A 20,383-nucleotide genomic window follows, 5' to 3' on the forward strand; every position below is an offset into this window, starting at 1 on the left:
CTGTGCCGCAGCATACAGGGCAGTCCCAATCAGAACCAACACCAAGGCAAAGTCCCCTTTCTCCCAGTGCTGGGCTCCTCCATTCAGCTCTGCCGGGTCCTCACTCCTGACTTGCTGTACCCTCAATCACTGCAGGTCCAAGCCTCCACACCCAGCTCTACCTCCATGCTGACCCACAGCCCTCTCTGCTAGTCCTACACAGCTCTGCTGATGGATCCAGTCCTGACCTGCAGCGCCCCCTGCTGTTCCAGCCTTGGGCCTGCACATTACTCTGCCAGCGCCTCAGAGTCCTGGCTACACCAACCCTCATGGCTCTGCCAATGAGTCTCAGTCTTGACCTGCAGCACCCCCTGCTGGCCCAGTGCTCTGCCTCTTTCAGGAAGATACGGCCAACTAATCTATTCAGTGGTGGCTTTGAGATGTGCAGACTGGGGGGAGGAGGGGGGAGGGGATCAGCCCTCCCCTCCTCCCACTAGCCCCTTTTGTTCCCTAAATTCAGCCAAGCTTCACTCCTCACTGCCCTGTGTCTCCCTCCCTCAGCTCTGTGCCTTTCTCCCCATTCCTCAAATGCCTAGAATCCTTTCTGCTATATGCCAAGCACCCTCTGTCTCTTCCAAGAAACCATCAAAGCATTCAAGCCCCAGTGGAGAGATCCTGCTTCGAGCAGCTTGCCGGTTGGGCACCAAATGGGCACTCAGGTGATCCAAGTTCAAGACCCTGCTCTGCCAGACTAAGAGACACAAGAAGTGTATGTCTGTACAATGGGGTAACAGCCCCGCCCTATATTAAATGCTGTGGGGTGCTCAGACAATGGAGGGCTGTCTAAGTATTCGGGTATTTGACCGGCCCCAAACTAATTGGTCAATTGAGCAGCCAAACAAGGTAAAAAATGGTCAAGTATTTTATAGCACTGATTTATTAGAACAGAAACAGTAACAAAAAAGAGTGAGGCTTTACGGCCTCCAGGAGGCTTCAACTTAGATCAATACTGATGCCTAATGACACAAAATAAGTGACTGAACCGAGTTATTTTAACTCGGAAAAATGCAAAACAAGGAGACGAAGTGTTAAAGAATGAAAGCGCAGCACCACCCTGCTGGGGCATCTACTTCCTTGCTGCAGTGCCTGACAATATTCGACTGTGGTCAAACCACAGGCAATCAGTTGACCACTCAATTGACACTACTTGACCGGCTTGCCAGGCCTACCCTGTACCATAGAGAATCACCCCCCAAGTCAGGATTTGTACCGGGCTCCCCAGAAGCTCATGCTTTAGCCAATTGCACCAGTCAATCCTGCCCAAAAATGCAGGCTGAGATGCCGCTCTGGCATTACGGCTCATATTCTTCATGGTAATATGATGATGATATGATTGTGGCATAACAATGATGTGTTTTATGCAAGATCAGGCATGTGAGAGGTCGTTGGAAGGGGTAGGATTTGCTGAATATGGTTATCCAGTTTGTAGGCATGGATCATTTTGGTGTTTGAAGTTAGGAATATTGTCTATGCATCTATTACAAATGTGCTGCCTAGTGGGTATTCCCCAGGTGTAATCAGTCTAGGTGGCTGGCTGAGAAGGGCCATTAGGGAGAACAATAGGTCTTAGAAGCTGCTAGTCTCCCACCGGAAAGCCTTCCTGAGGACACTACAAACAGCCTCTGACACATGGCTGCTAGGGCCCTGCAGAGACATGTGACCAAGTCACCTGGTACTGGACGCCATCATAGAATTTCCATTGAGAGGCGTGGGAACTAAAGGGGAGACAAAGGATTCCCGCCATTTGCAAACGCTATTTTAGGCAGGGGAGTGACATCATCGACATCATCGTGGTTCTCCTTCACTGACCCCCCCCCCCCCCCCCTCTCCAAGATGACTGCTGGAAAAACCTGAGAAACAAGGACTGAGCGGCAGGAGAAGGGCTGAACTCAGGCTGTACGGATTTCTAGCCCGTGAAAGGCATACCTGGGGTTTGAAGCTGCAAGCAAGAATCTCTGCAAACTGCCTAAACCAACAATTAGGGTGAGAATTTGCTAGTCAGTCAATTTCTTCAGTATATTAAGCTTAGATTGTGTTTTTGTTTTATTTGCTAGGTAATCTGCTTTGATCTGTTTGCTATCCCTTAGAATCACTTAACATCACTCTTTTGTAGTTAATCCACTTGTTTTTATTTTGTCTAAAACCAGGGTGTTGAAATCATAACTTGGGGCAGAAAGCTGTGTGTATCCCTCTCCACACTGAGGGAGGGGGCAAATTTCATGAGCTCGCGCTGTCCAGTTCTCTGTGCAGTGCAAGACGGTATAATTTTGGGTTTATCCTTCAAAGGGCGGGGGGAGTGCACTTGAGCAACTGGGCAGTTCTTTAGCTGAGCCTTCCCATGCAGAGCTGATCTCAGCATCTGTGTGTGTGGCTGCAGCTGGTGTGCCCGACCTGTATGTGTGCTGGTAAAGTGCAGTCTGAAGCCTGGGAAAGGGCTTGGCAGGTTTGCCACAGCAGTGCAGTTTATAGGGAGCCCAGGCTGGTAGGTCAGGTGGGCTCAGTGGTAACCCAGTTCCAGGTGGCACCCCGGGGGGAAACCCGTCACAGCCACCTAAGGGATGTGGCTGCCTGTGACAGAGTGCTGGGAATCAGCCACTGAACCAGCACTCTGGCCACTGTTTAACCAATGAGGACCTCAGGAGGGAAAAATGAAGGAGAGGGGTTCCTGATTACCAGATCAAATTGCAGCTAGGTCGCTAGTGAGTTAATTAGCCCCTTAACAAGGAGGCTGGATAAAAAGAGCACAGGAAAAAAGTGCAAGCAGGGGGAAGCACAAGAGAAGGAGTGGCTAGGAGGGCCTGACAAAAGGGAGTTCCCTGGGAAGAGAGACCTTTTCATTCCCACCTTTGGGGAAGGGGTAGTAAAGCCGCACAACACTGGAAATACTGTGACAGCACTAGTATGTAAAAGGTGGTGGAGTGAGACTGTGATAAATGAAGGGGGGAGGGGGGGTGTAGCTTCCTTTTATGGACACCCAACCAGCCAGTTAGCTATAAAGTCCCTCCTGGTGGCTGTTCTCTGCTTGCTTTACCTGTAAAGGGTTAACAAAGATCCCCAGGTAAAGGAAAAGGAGTGGGCACCTGACCAAAAGAGCCAATGGGAGGGCTAGAACTTTTTAAAACTTCTCTTTCTTTGTGTGTTGTCTCTTTCTGGGAAAGAGGGGAACAGAGGGCAGCAGGAATGCTGTGTAAGGCTTGAACCAGGTATAAAAATTCATCTTCCATACCTAGAAGAAATTATTGGACAGGGCACATTTAAATAGATGCATTAGGTTTTTTTTTTTATTTTGGCTTGTGGATCTCCTCTGTGCTAACCCCAGATGCTTGTTTGCTTGTAACCTTTAAGCTGAACCCCCAAGAAAGCTATTTTGGGTGCTTAATTTTTGTAATTGTTTCTTTTAAGATCTAGCAAAAAGCCTAAGTTCCAGATGTATTTTTTTCCTTTTTTTAAAATAAAGTTTACCTTTTTTAAGGATTTTTGGTGTCCTAAGAGGGTTGTGCATGTTGTTCAGCTGTTGCCACCAGCTAATTTCCTTTGTTTTCTTTCTCAGCTCTTCCCCAGAGGGGGGCGTGAAAGGGCTTGAGGGTACCCCACAGGGAGGAATTCTGAAGAGCTCCTTCCTGGGACCAAGGGTTGGGTTTTTTTTGCATTTGGGTGGTGGCAGCATTTACCAAGCCAAGGTCAGAGAGAAGCTGTAACCTTGGGAGTGTAATACAAGTGGCCAGTATTCATTTTTAGAATCCTTGCAGGCCCCCACCTTCTGCACTCGAAGTGACAGAGTGGGGATTCAGTCTTGACAGAGACCCTGTAAATAAACTGCATGGTGGTATCTGCATGAGGAAGATCTCCGAGCGCTCTGTGCAGAGCCGAGACGACGGGAGCCACGGGTACCCTGTCACAATGCCCAGTTCTCATTCATCTTCCTGCAAAGTGGGCTTCCAGACATCTTCCGGAGGCTTTGAAAATCTCAGCCATACCCGGGAGATGCTGCAATCCTCCCGCACACCTCGCTCGCTCTCACCTCCGTGCGCAGCTCTGCCAGCTTCTTGTCCATGCTTGAGCGAGCCCCCAGCTCGTCCTCCAGATCCTCCGAAATCCGCCCTAGTTCATCCTGGTGGAGCTCCTTCAGGATGTTCAGCTGTGGGGAGACAGACGCCGAGCGGTCACCACAGAACCAAACTGGCACCAAGTCCTGGGCTCAAACAGAGGGGAAAATGGGAAGCAGCTTGGGACTGATTTAGACCTAGAAGGGGGCCGGGGATTAGTTGTACCCAAGGACATTCAAATCCACTTCTCAACTGGACCCACCTGTGAGGCCACAAGCCGTGCTGGCAACCCTCCTTCTCCCACAGACCTGCTCTGGCCTTGTGCAAATAGCATCCGCTGGGCCATTGGCACGCCAGAGTGGGCTCAGAGTCACTGCCCATGGCAGCAAGGAACATCCTCTGCACTAACCCCACCTGTCCCTCCCGTGCCTTGCAGCTCAGATACCACGGGCATGGCCGGCTGCATACCTGGCCAGATTGACGGTGAGAATTCACAAGAGTAGAGCATCTGTGCAGCACCAGGAGGTTTTCCTGGAGCAGAGGCTCCCCCTAGTGGATATTAAGTACTAATGGTCTCAGGGCACACATGACGGAATGAAGGGTGTGATGGAAACAGCCCCCACCTCCCCATCCCGCAGCGCGGGCTGAGTTTTCCGCCACCTCGACTGGGCAGGCCTACGTGCACACAAGTGAGATCGCTACACACGAGCGCCCTTCAGGGCATGAGGGGCCCCCGCTCCTCTCCAGGGCCACAGAGACGAGCTCGCCCACCTGCTTCAGCACTTCCTGCTTGTTTTTGTTCAGCTCCTCGTACTTGATCTTCCACTGGCTGAGCTCGCCCTCCAGCTTCTCGATGCTCTTGCTGAGCGACAGCTTGTCCCTGGAAGAGACAACAGGGAGCCGGCTCTAGCAGGGCTGAGGCAAGGAAGGGCTCCAGACATGGGGGTGTCCAGTCCATTCCTAGAGGGGAGGCCTCTTTTGGAGAACACCTTAAAACCACAGCTCTGGCCTCCCGTGGCCACGAAAGGCTGCAGTCGCCACCATGGGGTGATTCCACGGCTGCTCTGTGACTGGGGGTCGGGGGGGGGAGACTATTTTCTCCCACGGGCCCCAGAGAGCTCCCAGCTACATGGGTTGAGTGCTGGAGAAATCCTTTGGCCCTTAAAGCATTCAGGTAAGAGCCTCAGCTGGCCTAAATCAGCCAAACGCCATTGACTTCAGTGGAGCTGGGCTGCTTGACAGCAGCTGAGGACCTGAGTTCTGAAACCGAGCTGGGGCATCGGAACGGGGGGGCAGGGCCTCATCACTTTTAAAAGTGGGAGGGCCATAAGGACGAGCGACGGGGCGGGGCAGAGAGGAGTGAGCAGGGGGGCGGGGTCTTGGAGGGAAGAGGCGGCGCAGGAGTGGGGGGGGAGAGGAAGAGACGGCATGGGGGTGGAGCCTCGTGGGGAAGGGAAGGGGCGGCGTGGGGGCAACGTCTTGGGGAGAAGGGGTGACAGCCAGGGCCATGGTTCTGGCGCTGGTGACCCCCCCCCCTTTTAGGGAACATCCACTGCTCCTGACACTGAGTGCACTGCATTTTTCCCAGACGTCTGCTTCGATGCTGGGTTTGGTTTCCACAAACCTGCCCTTTGGGTTGATCCATGTGGATTCACACCCTTTGAGTTTTGAGTGCATATGGCTGCCCCAGTTCAAAGCAAGACTCTGGAAAGCACCAAGCATCCCCTGCTCTCAGGCTGAGACCATGACCTGGGCAGCCAGGCCACGTGGGGATGGTTTGAAGCTGGACTCAGATCCTCTAGAGAGGTTTGCAAACCGTAGGGAACCTGAGGCAGGTTTCAAGTCCAGCACTTAGCTGCCAAGACTAAATATGAGCCCCCTGGCCTGCCCTGGGTGTCATGTGAGAGGGCAGGAAGTGATGCAACAGGAAGCACTCACTCCCGCTCCTTGAGCAACACTTTCTGGGACTCATCCAGCCTCAGCTTCAGTGCAGTCACTTTGGTGGCATCTTCCTCGATGACGCTCATGTCCTCCCAGAGCAGCCGGTTCCTCTCCGGGCGAGTGAAGGACGTCCGGACGCTGACTGAGCTCCGCTGGTCCCAGCACTCAGGCCCTTCTTGTTTGCTCTTCAGGATGTTTTCCATCAGCTCAAACTCCTGGAACGACACGGAGGATCGTCAACAGCATGACCACGCTCCCGAGCCATTGGGCTTTTCAAACATCCAGGATAGATCCTGCGATAGACACAGCCATCCAGTCACTTCCTTCCCACCTCCCCACTAGTCTGTCTCCTCGGGCACCACCTTCGCCCAGCTCCTAGCGGCTGGCCCTGGCAAGCCCCTTTTCTGAAAGAATTGGCCCACCAAGGTCCTTGCTCAACTGGGTCAATGCCGCTCAGGGGTGGGGCCGGGGATGAGGGGTTTGGGGTGCAGGAGGGGGCTCTGGGTATGGGGGGGCTCAGGGCTGGGGATTGGGGCACAGGCTTACCTCTGGCAGCTACCGGTCAGCGGCACAGCCGGGGTGCAGAGGCAGGCTTCCTGCCTGTCCTGGCAGCACGTCCAGCTCCTAGGCGAAGGCACACAAGTGGCTCTGTGCAGCTCTCATTCACAGGCACTGCCTCCCCCAGCTACCATTGGCCAGGAACCAGCCAATGGGAGTGTGGAGCTGGTGCTCAGAGCGGGGGCAGCTCGCGGAGCCCTGTGGCTCCCCTGCCTAGGAGATGGACCTGCTGCTGGCCACTTCCGGGGCGCAGCGCGGTGTCAGAACAGGTAGGGACTACACTGCCTTAGCCGGGCAGCACCGCCGACAGGACTTTTAATGGCCCGCTCATGGTGCTGACCAGAGCTGCCGCAACCCAGTCCCTTCCATTCCACGACCCAGTACTGGGTCGCGACCCACAGTTTGAAAACCATTGCACTAGGCCACATTCCCCAAAAATGCATTTTAGGCATTCTGCACTGTTTGACTGTACAGAGTCCAATCAACATATTGGCTTCACACTGTTTGAACATAAGGAAATTAAATGCAAAAACCTTCGTTAACCGCATGTCATGCTTGAGATTTTCCATACCCAGGTGTCGGGTAAGTTACGGTCGCCACAACCTCTGCATCTCTGTCCCATCACTCAGATCTAGAAAGGCATTCAAATGAACACCCCACCCCATATAGAACTGGAGGGGGAAACACCGTGGCAAATTACAGTTGCTGTGGGAACTGTATCATTGAATGTTCTGATTTTTGCGCATGTACAATCATCAGCTCAATGATCCATTCAAACAGGCCTTTACTTCTAATTCACAGCACCCTGCAAGTGCATTTCTTTTGATACAGGCCATCTGGTCCTTTGAAGAGGGACAATCCCTATTAATTTTCTTGAGCAAAATTAATATTATTTTTCACTCTGCTCCTGCAGGAAACAATCCCCATTGAGTGCATTTCAGTGGAGTGGTAATGACTTTATTTTCCCCCCCCATATACCACTATGAATAGCTTCCAAATGTTGGCAGATGAAACCCGGCAACCCAAGCATTCATGACAGGGGCCAGGAATGGAGATTTGCCCTCAGACATCAGGATCACACCCCTAGTCCAGCACAAAAGAGGAGGCAGCAATCCGACAAGCAGGACACGTAGCTGGACAGCTGACCTGATGCCTTTATATAGATCCCTCCCTTGTCTCTGGAGGAGGAAGGGACAGAGGGGTCTGGTAGACTAAGCAGGATGGTGAGATGAAGCTAAACTCAAAGCAAGGGAGCATGCCGAGCTGTCCTGCCCCTAACCGGCTGTGTGCGCTCTGTCTGCCCAAGGGTAGTAGAGAGGAACAACCAGGATCTGTTTTGCAGAGGCACAAAACTCCAGTCCTCTGGCTGCCCTTCCAGCTCTCAGACACGCTGGCCGTTCGTGTCAGCCTCCGGCTGGGAGAGGCCTCCCTTATAGCTAGCGGGTTATGTGGATGAAGGGGAATAGTCTGGATCTGGTGTCTGCCCCCCCTTGGAATGCGCTCAGGATACAGCCCCTGGCAGAAGGAGAACCCGGAGTGGAGTTCTTGCTCATTTCGAAGGGACTCGGGGCACAGAGTTGCCTCTGGGAGAACTTCATTTCTACCCCCACCTGGAATGGGCTTTCTGTTTCAGGGCTGAGACACCACAGTGCCAGGTGTTATGGAAAATGCTAGGTACACCTGCCTTGATGCAGACGAACCTGGAGCAGGCTCCGGGTATAGTCACTAGGAGACTAGCCCAAAACAGATTTCCTCGCCGCCTGTGAGTGGACTCGGGATAATCCCCAGCCGGTGAGGATCCTGAATTTGGTGTCTCTGGGTCGAGAGGAGAGTCTCAGCTGGGTCTTCTTAGTATAGCCTTGGGACACAGGCACCAAACCACCCGGCTCCTCTAGCAGGGACAGGGCTGTTCCCTGATAACCACAATGCAAATACATTTGCTCCTCGACTGGAAATGTTACAGCTTGTAAAATCCCTGCTGGTCCCACCCCAGAGCCCCCCAGCTAGCACCGGGCCGAGCAAGGGGGAGACTGGGAGGGGAAGCAGGGGACAGGACCACCAGGGCTCGTAGGAGTCTAGCCTGCTTTGAAAAAAACACACCCCGTTCTGAGAGCGAACATCACTCCCAAGGCCCGTGGAAGCTGTTCGGGAGGGGGGTTAGTAGCCAAGGAGAAGGGGCTGATCATATGGACCCTCCTAGTCACAGATGGGGAAACCGAGGTACGGAGCGGGGAACTGACTTGTCCAAGATCACCCAGCTGGCCAGGGGCTGAGCCTGGAACAGAGCCCTGGTTCCCAGTCCAGTGCCTTGTCCACTGGATCATGCCGTGTCTACCTGCGGGCGCATCCATTTGCACACAAAGGTGCCGTGCATGCGCTGGGGGTGATGGAAACTGTCCCCTTCTCCCACCTCACCTTATTTTTACTCAGCTTATCGGAGCCCACATCCCGCACGGGTTCCTGCTCCTGGGAGCCCTCGTTCTCCTTCTCCGAGGCCATCCTGTTGTCCAGCTCCTTCTCCTGCTCCTCCTCGCTCTCCCCTTTCAGCCGCGCCACCTCCTTGCCCAGCTGCTCGTTCTCGTTCAGCACCTCCTGCCGCTCCCGCTTCAGGCTGGTCAGCTCCTTGGTCAGGGTCTCCAGCTTCTGCCGCAGCTGGCGCACCTCCTCCCGGGCTTTGTTGCGCTCCGCCCGCACCTTGCTCCACTTCTCCCGCCAGTTGGCGGTGCAGTCCGACCACCAGCGCATGGTCTTCTCCATCTGGGCCGCCCGGGCCCGGGCCTCCTCCAGCTCCCGCAGCCGGAGCTCCTCCCGGCTCTCCCAGTCCCCGTCCAGACACACGGCGCCCAGCAGGGGGAGCTGGGGCGGCCCCGGCGAGGGCGTGCCGCTCTTCGGGGTGGGGGGCATGGAGTCCGGCAGGCTCATCGTCTCGGGCTGGGGGCTGCCGAGGATGTTGAGGAGGCTGGTCCTGGAGAGCTGAGGTGAGTCTGCCAGGCGAGAGCTGGTGCTTTGACTCATGGCGGCCGAGGGGCAAGTCCACCTCTCAGATTTTGGGTTACAGCAAGTCCTCTCTCATCTACTGCCACTGGGCAAGCGGTGGGGAATGCTGGACCCAGACTTGCTGTGCACAAACATACAACAGGGAGCAGTTACAGCATTAGATCAAGGGGAGCCCTATCTATCCCAGGTCAGAAACAGGCCAGGCATGATGGGCTGAGCAGCCAGACCCCCTCCAAAAGGTGCCTCAGACGAAGAAGGGCAGACATGATCCAGACTCCGCTGCCTAGCCCCTGAGAGGCACAGCAGACGGCACCCCAGCGGAAGGGGAACGGCCTGCTACCTCCTCGCTGGGAGACAGCTGGCAGCGGAGGGTCGTCATGCTCTTGTTTTCATGCGTGGGAGACACTTTTCTTGCTGGGCTAGTTTCTCAGGTGACGAGATGATCCTGGAGCCCTGAAAGGAGGAGGAGAAAGATGAGACGTACAAACAGCTGCTTGTTCCTCAACCCAACCCAGGACTTTGCACTTCTCATCTCACCCCTCAAGCTCCGGTAGCAACACCCCGATGCATAGCTTTGGATTGATCGAAGGGGGACCTATCGAGGGGAAGGGCAAGAGGCCACCTAGCACCAAACTGGGCATCATGGGAGAGAGGACAACTGGGAAGGGACATACTGGTGCTTTGCTGCTTCTGTAGTGGACACTTGGAAATGCTGTGGCTATTGACAGCAACTAGTCACTGCTCCGGTTCTGATCCCAGCTAGCTGTTCACTAAGGCCCCAGGCCAAAAGTAACCGGTGATTCTGGTGGCCTCAGGTTTTTGGAGGCCCAACTTGGGACATCTTGAAGGAGGCGGATTTTCAGAGGGTGGGCGCTTGGCGCTTTCTGAAATCATGCCCCTTTCAGGCGTCTCAAACCGGGCATCCCTGATTGCTGGTCATGTTTGAAAATCTTGGTCACATTTTCAAGCGGCCACTAACTTTGGATACCCAAAATGAGAGAGCTAGGGCATCATTGCTAGGAGGTGCTGAGCGACCCCAACTCTGGTGGAAGCCAGTGGGAGTTGTGGGGATTCAGCATCTCTGAAAACCAGCCCCCAGGTGTCTCCAGCTGGCCTCCGAAGAGCAGCCCCCAAAATTGGGAGCCCCCTTGTGAACGCGTTGATCTAATATTATGGAAAGGAATTTGGTTTTGTCTCACTCTCTTCACTCCAAAGGTCTCCTGCAGCAATTTCCATAGGGATGATACCATGGTCTAGGTAAACTTTCTGTTGCCTCAGCACTGGGGGCTGGACTAGATGACCTCCTGAAGGCTCTTCGCCCTATGCTTCTATACAGGACAACATGACCGTATTAACATTCGCTCCCTCAGCAATTTCCAGTGCACAAGCTAAAACGTGCCAGCCCTGCCCAGTCTGCCTGGAATCTAGAAATCCAACTACATCCTTTCTACCCCTTCCACTACCAACGGAAAAGAGTCTCCGGTCAGAACTGAGCCTGAAATTCTATTGATGTGCCAACCAGAATAGAACCTGACTCACCTTCCCAGGCTAAGAAGAGTAAAAACGTGTTCTGCCAATAGAGTAGACACAAAGGGAGCTGATCAGTCATAGATTTCAAGGTGGGAAGGGACCATTTTGATGATCTATTCTAGTCTGACCTCCTGCATTACACAGGCCAGAGAGTTTCCCCCAGCGATTCCTGTAATGGAGGGAATTCTTCTTCTCTCCAGCAACTTGTGGTTAAGCTAGAACGTGTCTTGCCGAAAAGCATCCCATCTTGATTTAACGACTCAAGAGACGGAGCATCTACCCCATCCCTTGGCGAGCTCTCCCAGCAGTTAATGATGTTGCATCTTATTTCCAATTTGAATTTGTCCCTGTTCCAGCTGCTGGATCTTGTTTTGCCTTGATCTGCTCCCTAATATCACAGATTTGTATAGACCACCATCAAGTCACCTCTTGGCCTTCTTTTTGTTAAGCTGCTGCCTAAAGAGGTGTCTTTTCTGCACAGTCCCCTTTTCTGACCCGAGCTGGAAGCTCACAGTTTGCACCCATCTTGGGGTTTCTTGGAAACGCCTTCGCAGAGCTTCCAGCGGCACATGTGTGCAAGTGGAGTCGTACTGCATTCCACGGTGCAGCCAGGACGAGGGGGCCCAGGCCAGGAGCTGGAGCTAGCTCCGGGGGGCGCGGAGAAAGCAGCGCCTGGGGGAAGGATTCTCAGCACACACACAGGAAGCGTGCCCAGCCAGCGGGACGAGCAAATGCAGAGGGATATAAATGGAGCGAGTGAGAGACGCACACACGTACACGAGGAATTGGCAACGCCAAGGTGCCATTTGCGGCTAGCGAGCCTGCCAAGAGCCTGTCATCAGAGGCAGCTGCGCAGCGTCTCTGCTGGCAGGGGTGAGGCAGGGACAGAGAGCTTGCTCTGTAAGGCAAGGTGGGCTGCAGCTGGTTGGCTGGGACGTGTCTCTGGAGGGTCGGGTAGCCCAGCCCATCTGGGGGCGAAAGCCGCAGCTAACATTCTGGAAAGGGGATTGCTACAGGGAGCCAGGCCCATGCTTAGGCATGCGTGCTGCATACGCGGCAGCACCAGCCCCACGACCAGCCCTATCCCCCACGGGCTGCGCCCACTGCAAGGGCCAGGGCCGTCCCTAGGGGGGGCGCGGGGCCCCGGACAACTCCCTCTGCCCCACCTCTTACCCTCCCCCCCACTCTGCCCCCCTTCCACCTCTTCCCCCAGCGACCCCGCGCTCACCGGCAGCAGCGGGAAGTGGAGCAGCCCCCCCCAAGCCAGCTGTACTCTGCCAGCTCCCAGCCGCGGCACTCTGCTGCCCGCCGCCGGTGAGTGCGGGGAGGTTGGGGAAAGGATGCCCTCTGCACTTGCCGGCGGCGGGAAGTGGAGCGACCCCAGCCCGCTCCGCTTCCTTTGCCCCGGCCCCAGCCATGTCACTGGGGTGGGGGGTTAGGGAAAGGGAAAGGTCCCCCCGACTCACCGGTGGTGGGACGCAGCTGGCAGAGTAGAGCAGGCTGGGGTTGGGCTGTTCTGCTTCCCGCCGCTGCCGGTGAGTGCAGGGGGGGGGGGGGGGGGAGAAGAGATCCCTTCCCCCAAGCCCCCTTCCCTGAGCGACACGGCTGGGGCCGGGGCGAGGGAAGCGGAGCGGGCTGCTCCCAGCCCCACTAACCCCCCGGGCCACTCTGGGCCTGTGCAGCCCCCAAAAGTGCCCCCCTGCAGTTCCTGCCTCCCAGACCCGGGGTGGGGGGGGGCCTGTGGCTGCGTAGGCAGGGCTGGCTCCAGGGTTTTTGCCGCCCCAAGCAGTGCAAAGAAAAAAAAAAAAAGCCGCAATCGGCGGGAGGTCCTTCGCTCCGAGCGGGACTGAGGGACCGTCCGCTGAATTGCCGCTGAGTAGCTGGACGTGCCGCCCCTCTCCAGAGTGGCCGCCTCAAGCACCTGTTTGGCAAGCTGGTGCCTGGAGCCGGCCCTGTGCGTAGGCCACCCAAATGGCTAGGGACGGCCCTTCAGGGGGCCCTTGCCAAGCGGAGAGCTGTGCTTCTCCACACACACACATGGATAGACTGAGGCGAAATTTGACCTGACGCAGCCAAAACCAAAGGGGTCCTAAATGTGGCTGGGCACCAGGGCCGGTGCGTGTATGCACGTGTGACGGGGAAAGGGGACAGGCTAAACACAGAGAATTGAGGGGCCTTTGGAAACGGGAGTGGGGGAGGGAGGCTGGATTCACGGCCAGTTTGGAAGCGTCACTCCAGCCAAATGCCAGAATCTGCCTTGCCCTGGCGTGGAAGGACGTGGTTCAACCTGCACGAGTGAGGCGGGGCAGGGGAAGGTGGGGTTCAGCGCATGCTTTGATCATGAACTCTCTTGCCTTCCCTCCCTCTTCACCCCTCCAAGCCAACCACAGCCATAGGCCGGCATTGCTCTGTTTCACTGTAACGTTCTTCCATGGGGGTGGCATTGTAACATGCCCCAGAGAGGTAGTGCTGTCACCTCAGGGACAGGAGCCCTTAGCACCAACCGTGCCACAGCAGGATTGGGGTTCGCTCCCAGCACGGACGCTGCAATGCACTAGCTGTGGGGTGGGCCTGCACCCGTTCAATGAGATGTTATATCGAGGTTCCTGCTCCCCATCTCCGGTGGCTGCCCAGGTGCAAGTTGAAAAGATTATGGCTTCAAAGGGCCCAGAGGCCATAAAAGGTCCCATCCCAGCACTATTCAGTGCCGGTGCAAGGTGGCACCATCCCATTGCAACACGCCGGTGCAGCAGGAATCGTGATCACACCTATCGGGATCACAAGTTTGTCCCACCACCGAGTTGTGCAGTGGTGTCTCCTGAGGGGGTGTCCTGCTGCGACGGGGAGTCAGGTGGCTTCTCCACAGGCAGACCCCAGTGTGCTGAGTGACGGCTCCCATTCAGTGCAACCTCACATGCCTGAGGGGCCATTTCTGCCCTGCAAACCTAGGGGTAAGCGATGGGGATAGCGGTGGCATTGTGAGCATGCTATGAAGGGAAACAAGGATACTAATTCCCACTACAATAGTCAATAGGCCCCACCCCTGCTCGGCCTAGTCATCCCCAGCCAATAAGTGACCTTCACCAGGACTGCTCCACCCACGTCACTCACTGAAGAGCTGGTGACGCCCTGGGAAAACCCAGCAGCCTACTCCAGAGAACTGGGGTCTCTCCTCATGGCTCCATCACCCAGATTCCTCATAGGAGGCACAGCCACTGCGCAAACCTGCCCTTCCTCGCACTGCTCCTCACACCCAGTTCTCCACTCTGTGCAACTCACCAGCAAACCACGAGCCATGTGGTCCATGTGGGACGGCCACCTGTCCCACAGCCCTTGGCCAAGCCCTGAGGATGCCACCCATTAGCCATATTTGCTCCCTTTACTATGTCCCCACCCCCAATGTGCCAGCCAAACAGCACAGGATGGGACCCCAAGGAAGTCACTAGTCAGCAATGCCAAGTGCTGCCCCCATCAGAGTGCCCGTAAGCCAGAGCGCTCCATCTCCACAGCACCCCAGCCCTGGCCCACCCTTTATAGGAGCAGAGTCCTCAGAGCCCCCAGGGCCACACGCTCTCTGCTCTTCCCTTAACTACCACCACTGCCCCTCTAGGCCCCAGTTCAGCACAACCATCCCCCTGGCTGAGGAGAGCCGGGAGCGAGCTTCTGTGCCAGCCAGGGGGTGGGGAGGGATCCCGCTCCCCCGCCCTGGGCACGGAGAGAGACGTAGTATTTAGGTAGCTCTCTCAAACCCCCAGGGCAGCCTCCCCTATTCTCCACCCCCCCGGCCGCCAGTTACAAATGCGATGGAGGAAATCCAGCAGCAACCCCACACCCCCTAAGGGCAGCTGAAGGGAACAGAGGAAGCTCCTTGCCCTCCCTGGACAGCACTTTCTGACCCAAAGACCCACCAGGACCGAGCTCTTCCAGCCCGGAAGCAGGGGAGGGGGGCTTCATGGAGAACCCCGTCCTAGCGTCAGCACCCCAGCTGAACTCAGCGTGCGGGGGTAACGGGCAGCCTCTCAAGGAGAGAGATATAAGCCTCTGAGTGCTCTACAGGTCGGAGCCAACACCTTGGTGCCACCCAGAAGCCAACAGCCAGAGCAGGTCACAGAGCACTGGTCTACGTGCTGCGGCAGGACAGGGCTTCCCACGTGGGCAGCGGCGCTCTGCGCTAGCTTTAGCCACTCACTGGCTTCAAGGCGCAGCCCCAGGCAGAGCACGTGACCGGCGCCCAGTCTCCAGGTGCCAGACCCAGAAGCAAGGAACGGTTCCAACCTCCTAGCCGGCCAGAGAATCGCCATTTCACTTGGCCACAGCTCCTGGCACATGACCTCTCTTTGATCCCTGAAGCCACTTCCACTGGCTCCTCGTGGCTGAGAAAACCACAGCTGCTTCCCGCTGCCCTCAGGAATCCTGCTTTGTATTTACAGCCAGGCCTGGAGACCAGCACGCCGGAGTTCGCTGCAGAGGCCCTGGTTCCTCATCCCTCCCCATAGCTCGCTGCACAGGCTTCTGCCGCGGCAACATGAGGACAGGCGGTGTCAGAGCATCGCAGCCCGGCTCCGTCAGCCAGGGTCCCTCTGCTCACCGGCGGCTGGCTGTGCACATGCTCAGCTTGTCCTACACATTTTCTGGGCCAAATCCTGGTCCCAACGGAGTCGGTGGGAATCTTGCCATTGACTGCAGTGGGTGTCCATGGCATTTCCCTCAACACTACCTCGCTCCTTTTCTAGCCCCACCTCCACAACTTGTCTCCATGCCCCTGGCAACACCTCACCTCCAACACAACCGCCCCTTCCTCTCCGCCCGCCTTGCTCCCTGCGATCTGTCCAAGCCACGGCTGGCCAGAGCCACTTTCCCCAGGTCAGCCCGGGGAATCTGCACTGGCTTCCCTTCCTCTTCCTCACGCGGGGCAAGTTCTGCGCCTTGGAAAAGCTTCAGGGCTCTGCTCTCAGGTCCCCCTTTGTAACCTCCCCCTCCCTAGGCCCCAGCCGCGCCCCTCTCCTCGCTGCTCCCGGCATCTCCTTCTCCCATGCTCGACTTCGCGCCTCCACCACGAGGCCAGATCCTCAGCCAGTGTACATTGGATTGGCCCCAGTAAGGTCTACAGAGGGAAGTGAAGTCAATAGGTTCACACCAGGTGAGGGTCTGTGCCGATGGTCTGCGCTGGATATCTATGCTCCCTTGCCTGTAGCACCCAGTTACGGCGCCAGATGACTAACGACCATCAGCTTTCCCCAGCATCTTCTTTCCTTTACCTCCCTCTCTTTCTCCCTAGTTTGCTCCCCCCCTCTATTCCTCTCTCTTCCCCTTCATCTGTTCTGCACACTACCCCATCACCATGGCATCTGAGCCCTCTTCCACTTTCACCATCTCTTTGCTCACGCCTTGGCCATAAAGTTTTTACAGAGTTCAGCTGATCCAGGCTCTATGTGGCTTTCACCCTGCCCCCCACTTACTCTCTCCCCCTCCCTGTCTTCCACTGCCCCCAGGATGCCATGGGAGGGGCTGCTAGGGAAGGGTGTGCTTGTTAAGTCTGGGGGCATAAATCACTGGAGGTAATACAGCCGGAGGGTGAATAGGCCTCATTCAGAGTGTGGCGATGGCAACAGATGGCTGCGGAGGGAATCGCAGTAAAAAACGAAGCAATATTCTCCCTAACAGGAACGTGCCCGAGAAACATCAAAGCCGGGGACCTCCCCAGAGCAGGGAACGCCGCTCCCCAGGGCGCTCATGCGGGGAATGCCAAGGGGAGCCAATCTGGGCCGACTAGCCCGTGGGTTCAGAGACTGGGAGTGGATCTTCCGCGTTTGATGCTGGGACCAGGCTGTCGCTGACCTGCCCCGAGCTGCTTTAGCTGGTGGTTATACAGCGATGCTCAGAGCAGAGGTTCATCTGTCTGCACCTCCCTCCCTCGCTGCCCCCAGCAGGCCCTATGATCTCTGCCATCCCTAGGCAGAGCGGGCAGCACTCCCCTGCCAGTTCAGCAGCCATGCACACCGAGCACCCACAGAGCGTCTGGCTGTGCCCACGCTGCCCATGCCGCAGAGCTGCTCCCGGGCCAGGGCCTGGCGAGCTGTTTGAGGGGTGAGACGCCACCCGCAGGACACCCCAAATGCTGGCCGCAGTGCCTCCCCCAGGGAGAGGAACCCCCAACTTACCTGCAGGAGCTCTGCCCCGGCCTGCCTCCTCTCCCCTTCTCACCCACTTCAAACGCTGCAGCTCCAGTAAGTTACTAATTCATTCATTAACTCCTCCCTCTCCCCAGCTCTCGGGAACAGCGGTCACAGCACTGTCTGCCTTTGTCCAAAGAACAAACCCAGATAAACTCTCCCAACCTCTGACCCCTGCTCTCCCCACTCCATTAAACCCGGGCATCTGGCCACTCCCACAGCAACCCTCCCCATACTGACTCTATGCCCTCACGTCTGACTCGTGCAATGAGTGTGCGGGTTCTCTGCTCAGCTTCTCCCCAAAGGTCCTGTCCTGCTCCCCCTGGGAGAACGGGATCAAAGCCCTAAGGGCAGGGGCACAAGGATAAGGCTTTTCCTTATTTATAACAGGTACATTGCCTGGCTCTAGCCTTTTCATCCAAGGATCTCAACGTGCTTTGCACATCCCCAGCTAAGGTCACCAAGCCCCACAAGGTCTAGGGAGATTATCTGCCTAGTGCTTCTTGATTATCGGCCCTCCAGCTTGCCCCACTATCCTTGGTGCTGCCCAGGCATCTCACATAAGCGGATGCTGCATCATTCTTCCTGTTCTACAGCTGGAGAAGCAGAGGGGGAGGAGGGTTTGCCCAGGACGATGCAGCAGGTGAGTGGCAGAGCCAGGAGTTATGATCACATCCTTTCATACGGCACCTGTCACTGCAGCATCGGAGTGCATCTCACAGAATGTAGGCCAAGAGCCTCGCGCATCCCTCAAACCAGGAAGAGAACCCAGGAGTTCAGTCTCCGGGGGGCCTGCTCTGTGATGGATGATGGAGCGGGAAATAATGATCTTGGAAAGATGTACAGCCCCATCCGCCCCGAGGAGCTCAAAGCCCGTTACAGACGATAATGAACCAAGTTTTCCCACCCCCTACTGCCCCTGGGCATTATTATCCCCATCGTAACGGGGAGGAAAGAGAGGCACAGAAAGGGGAAAATGACAGCCAAGGGTGACGTGACGATACCACACAGCTTGTGCAGGAAGAGGACACGGGGTTTAAATCAAAACATCCCATTTCCTGCCCTGCGTCAGCACAAACATTCAGCTCGCTAACTAAATCCAACAGGCCAGCAGCACGCGGGAGTTTGCGCTGCGGGGTAACACCCTACGAAGGGACGAGCGTGTGCTGTAGATTAATGCTTAGGACTGTACTCAGAGAATGGAGGGTGCAGGAGGTAGCTGCATGTGTCTATGGCATATTATCTTGATTGTACAGTGGGGGAAACAGCCACAGAAAGGCCAAAAAAATGGGCCCAGGGTGAGGCAGGGAGTTGGTGGCAGGGTCAGGAAAAGAACGCAGGTCTCGTGAATCTCAGCCACAGCTGTATGCCCCCCAAGACAACGCAGCCTGTCTCATGAGGGCATGCAAGTGAGCATGCTTTGCATGGCTGAGGGGAGAAGACGAGTCCTCCAGGAGGAAGCCAAGCAGGAGAGGGAGCTGGTGAAGGTTCAAGGTAGAAGCTCTGTGGTGAAGCTGAGACTGGGAGACAGCAGGGCTTTAGGAACAATGGGGAAGATTTCCAAAGGTAGTTAGGCACCTTGCTCCTATTGAAAGTCAATGGGAATTAGGCACCAACACAATTTTATTGATTCTAATAGAGCTCCTTGTTCAGTGCCGGAAGAAAGCGACTCTCTGGGAAATCTGCTAGTGCCATACGGTAGGCAGTGAACTACTTTTTGGCTCGGTGGACAAGGAAAAGAGATGGGCATGTTGGAACAAGCTGTAGCTACTACAGAGAGGCTACGGCAAAGGTTAGCGGGACCAACAGAGGAGCTGGGATTCCCACACCAGAGAGCAAGCCAGATGTTCTAACACCTGCAAGCTTCACTTCACAGCTGGAAATTAACCCTTATTGTATAGTCAGGACCTGTTTAGATTGGAAGCTGTTTGGGGCAGGGACTGCCTCTTCATTATATGTCGGGAAAGGGCCTAGTACAATGTGGCCTGGATCCCTGCTTGAAGCCTACAGGCACGACCATAATAAATAGCAATAATTCACAATGTCCCCTGGCAGGACACATTGCTGTTGCCAACTCTCAGGGAGCTAATTTTTAAAGGCCCAGCTCCTGGAGTCCATGGGAATCTCAGCTTTCTATTTATAAAAGAGAGAAAGGTTCTAGCTCTGATGGTTGTGGAAAAAAAAAAAAAAAACAACACAAAGGGATGAGATGGAAAGCCTGGAATGGGGCACCTTCTCGGTTGTGCGGCAGTGCCAACATACAAGCCTGGGGAGAGAAGGGAGGGGAGAAAGGCAGAAGATGTGTGTGCGGGGGGGACAGGGACACACATGTGTCTAAGGGGATGAGTGTAGGGGAGGGGGAAGGAAGCCCATTGGAAGCTTCTCTTGGAACGGTTCTGCAGTGGATCAAAGCCCAAAACCACAACATAGTTTCCTCCTGTATCCTCGACTTGGGGCAGAGGGCGCTCTCCCAATGTTTCCACTAGAGCCGTTAATCCCATCACTAAAGCCGGAGAGGGGCTGGGGGAGGAGGGCGGGCAGTCTGGCTGGCTCTGGCTTTTCCTCCTGGCTCTGGGCTCCATCCCTGCGCGGAGGGGGAAGCGAGCTACCCGCAACTCACACTAATTAGTTGCAGATCTGCCCATTTCCAAGTAGCTTTGCCCACATGAAAGGACAGTGCCACGAGCAGCCAGACAGCACGCAGACATGGGGGAGGGGGGCGCCTGGCCTGGGACGGAAAGGGGGTTGTGCCAATTTTCCACATTGCTTCAGCCAACTGCCAAAACACAAGCCCCCCACCACTCCCTCCCAGAGGGAAGGGAAGAGGAGAGAACAGAGGCCTGGTGCTGCTCTTGCCTTCCCGCCTGCTATACAGCTCTCTCGACACCCTTTCCGCAGCACAGCGCCGCTCCCCGGCACACACAGGTGCTCCCCGTCACTCCCGAAGGCAGATAGCCAGAGACAGCTCCCGGGCTACAGAGCGGGACGCTTGTCCCATCCTGTGCACTTAGAACTCAGAGCAAAGTGCTCTGCTGGCATGGAGCAGCGTAGCTCCGACTCAAAGCTTTACACTAGCTGAGAATCTGGCTCCCTGGTGGA

General features: G+C 55.9%; 1 protein-coding gene across 3 annotated transcripts in view; it reads right to left on the bottom strand.

Annotated features, from left to right (window-relative positions):
- CCDC102A (coiled-coil domain containing 102A) overlaps window positions 1-20,383 on the bottom strand; it is a 65,659-nt gene that overhangs the window by 20,288 nt on the left and 24,988 nt on the right. For all 3 annotated transcript variants that reach the window (XM_054048771.1, XM_054048770.1, XM_054048772.1), the window contains exons 3-6: window positions 9,000-10,034; window positions 6,024-6,241; window positions 4,857-4,965; window positions 4,061-4,177 (exon numbers count right to left, since the gene is read on the bottom strand). In XM_054048771.1, the coding sequence (XP_053904746.1) occupies window positions 4,061-4,177; window positions 4,857-4,965; window positions 6,024-6,241; window positions 9,000-9,599 (1,044 nt within the window). In that variant the 5' untranslated portion in view covers window positions 9,600-10,034. The remainder of the gene's footprint in view (window positions 1-4,060; window positions 4,178-4,856; window positions 4,966-6,023; window positions 6,242-8,999; window positions 10,035-20,383) is intronic.

The sequence above is a fragment of the Malaclemys terrapin genome, chromosome 14 (assembly GCF_027887155.1).
Source record: "Malaclemys terrapin pileata isolate rMalTer1 chromosome 14, rMalTer1.hap1, whole genome shotgun sequence".
Taxonomy (NCBI): domain Eukaryota; kingdom Metazoa; phylum Chordata; order Testudines; family Emydidae; genus Malaclemys; species Malaclemys terrapin.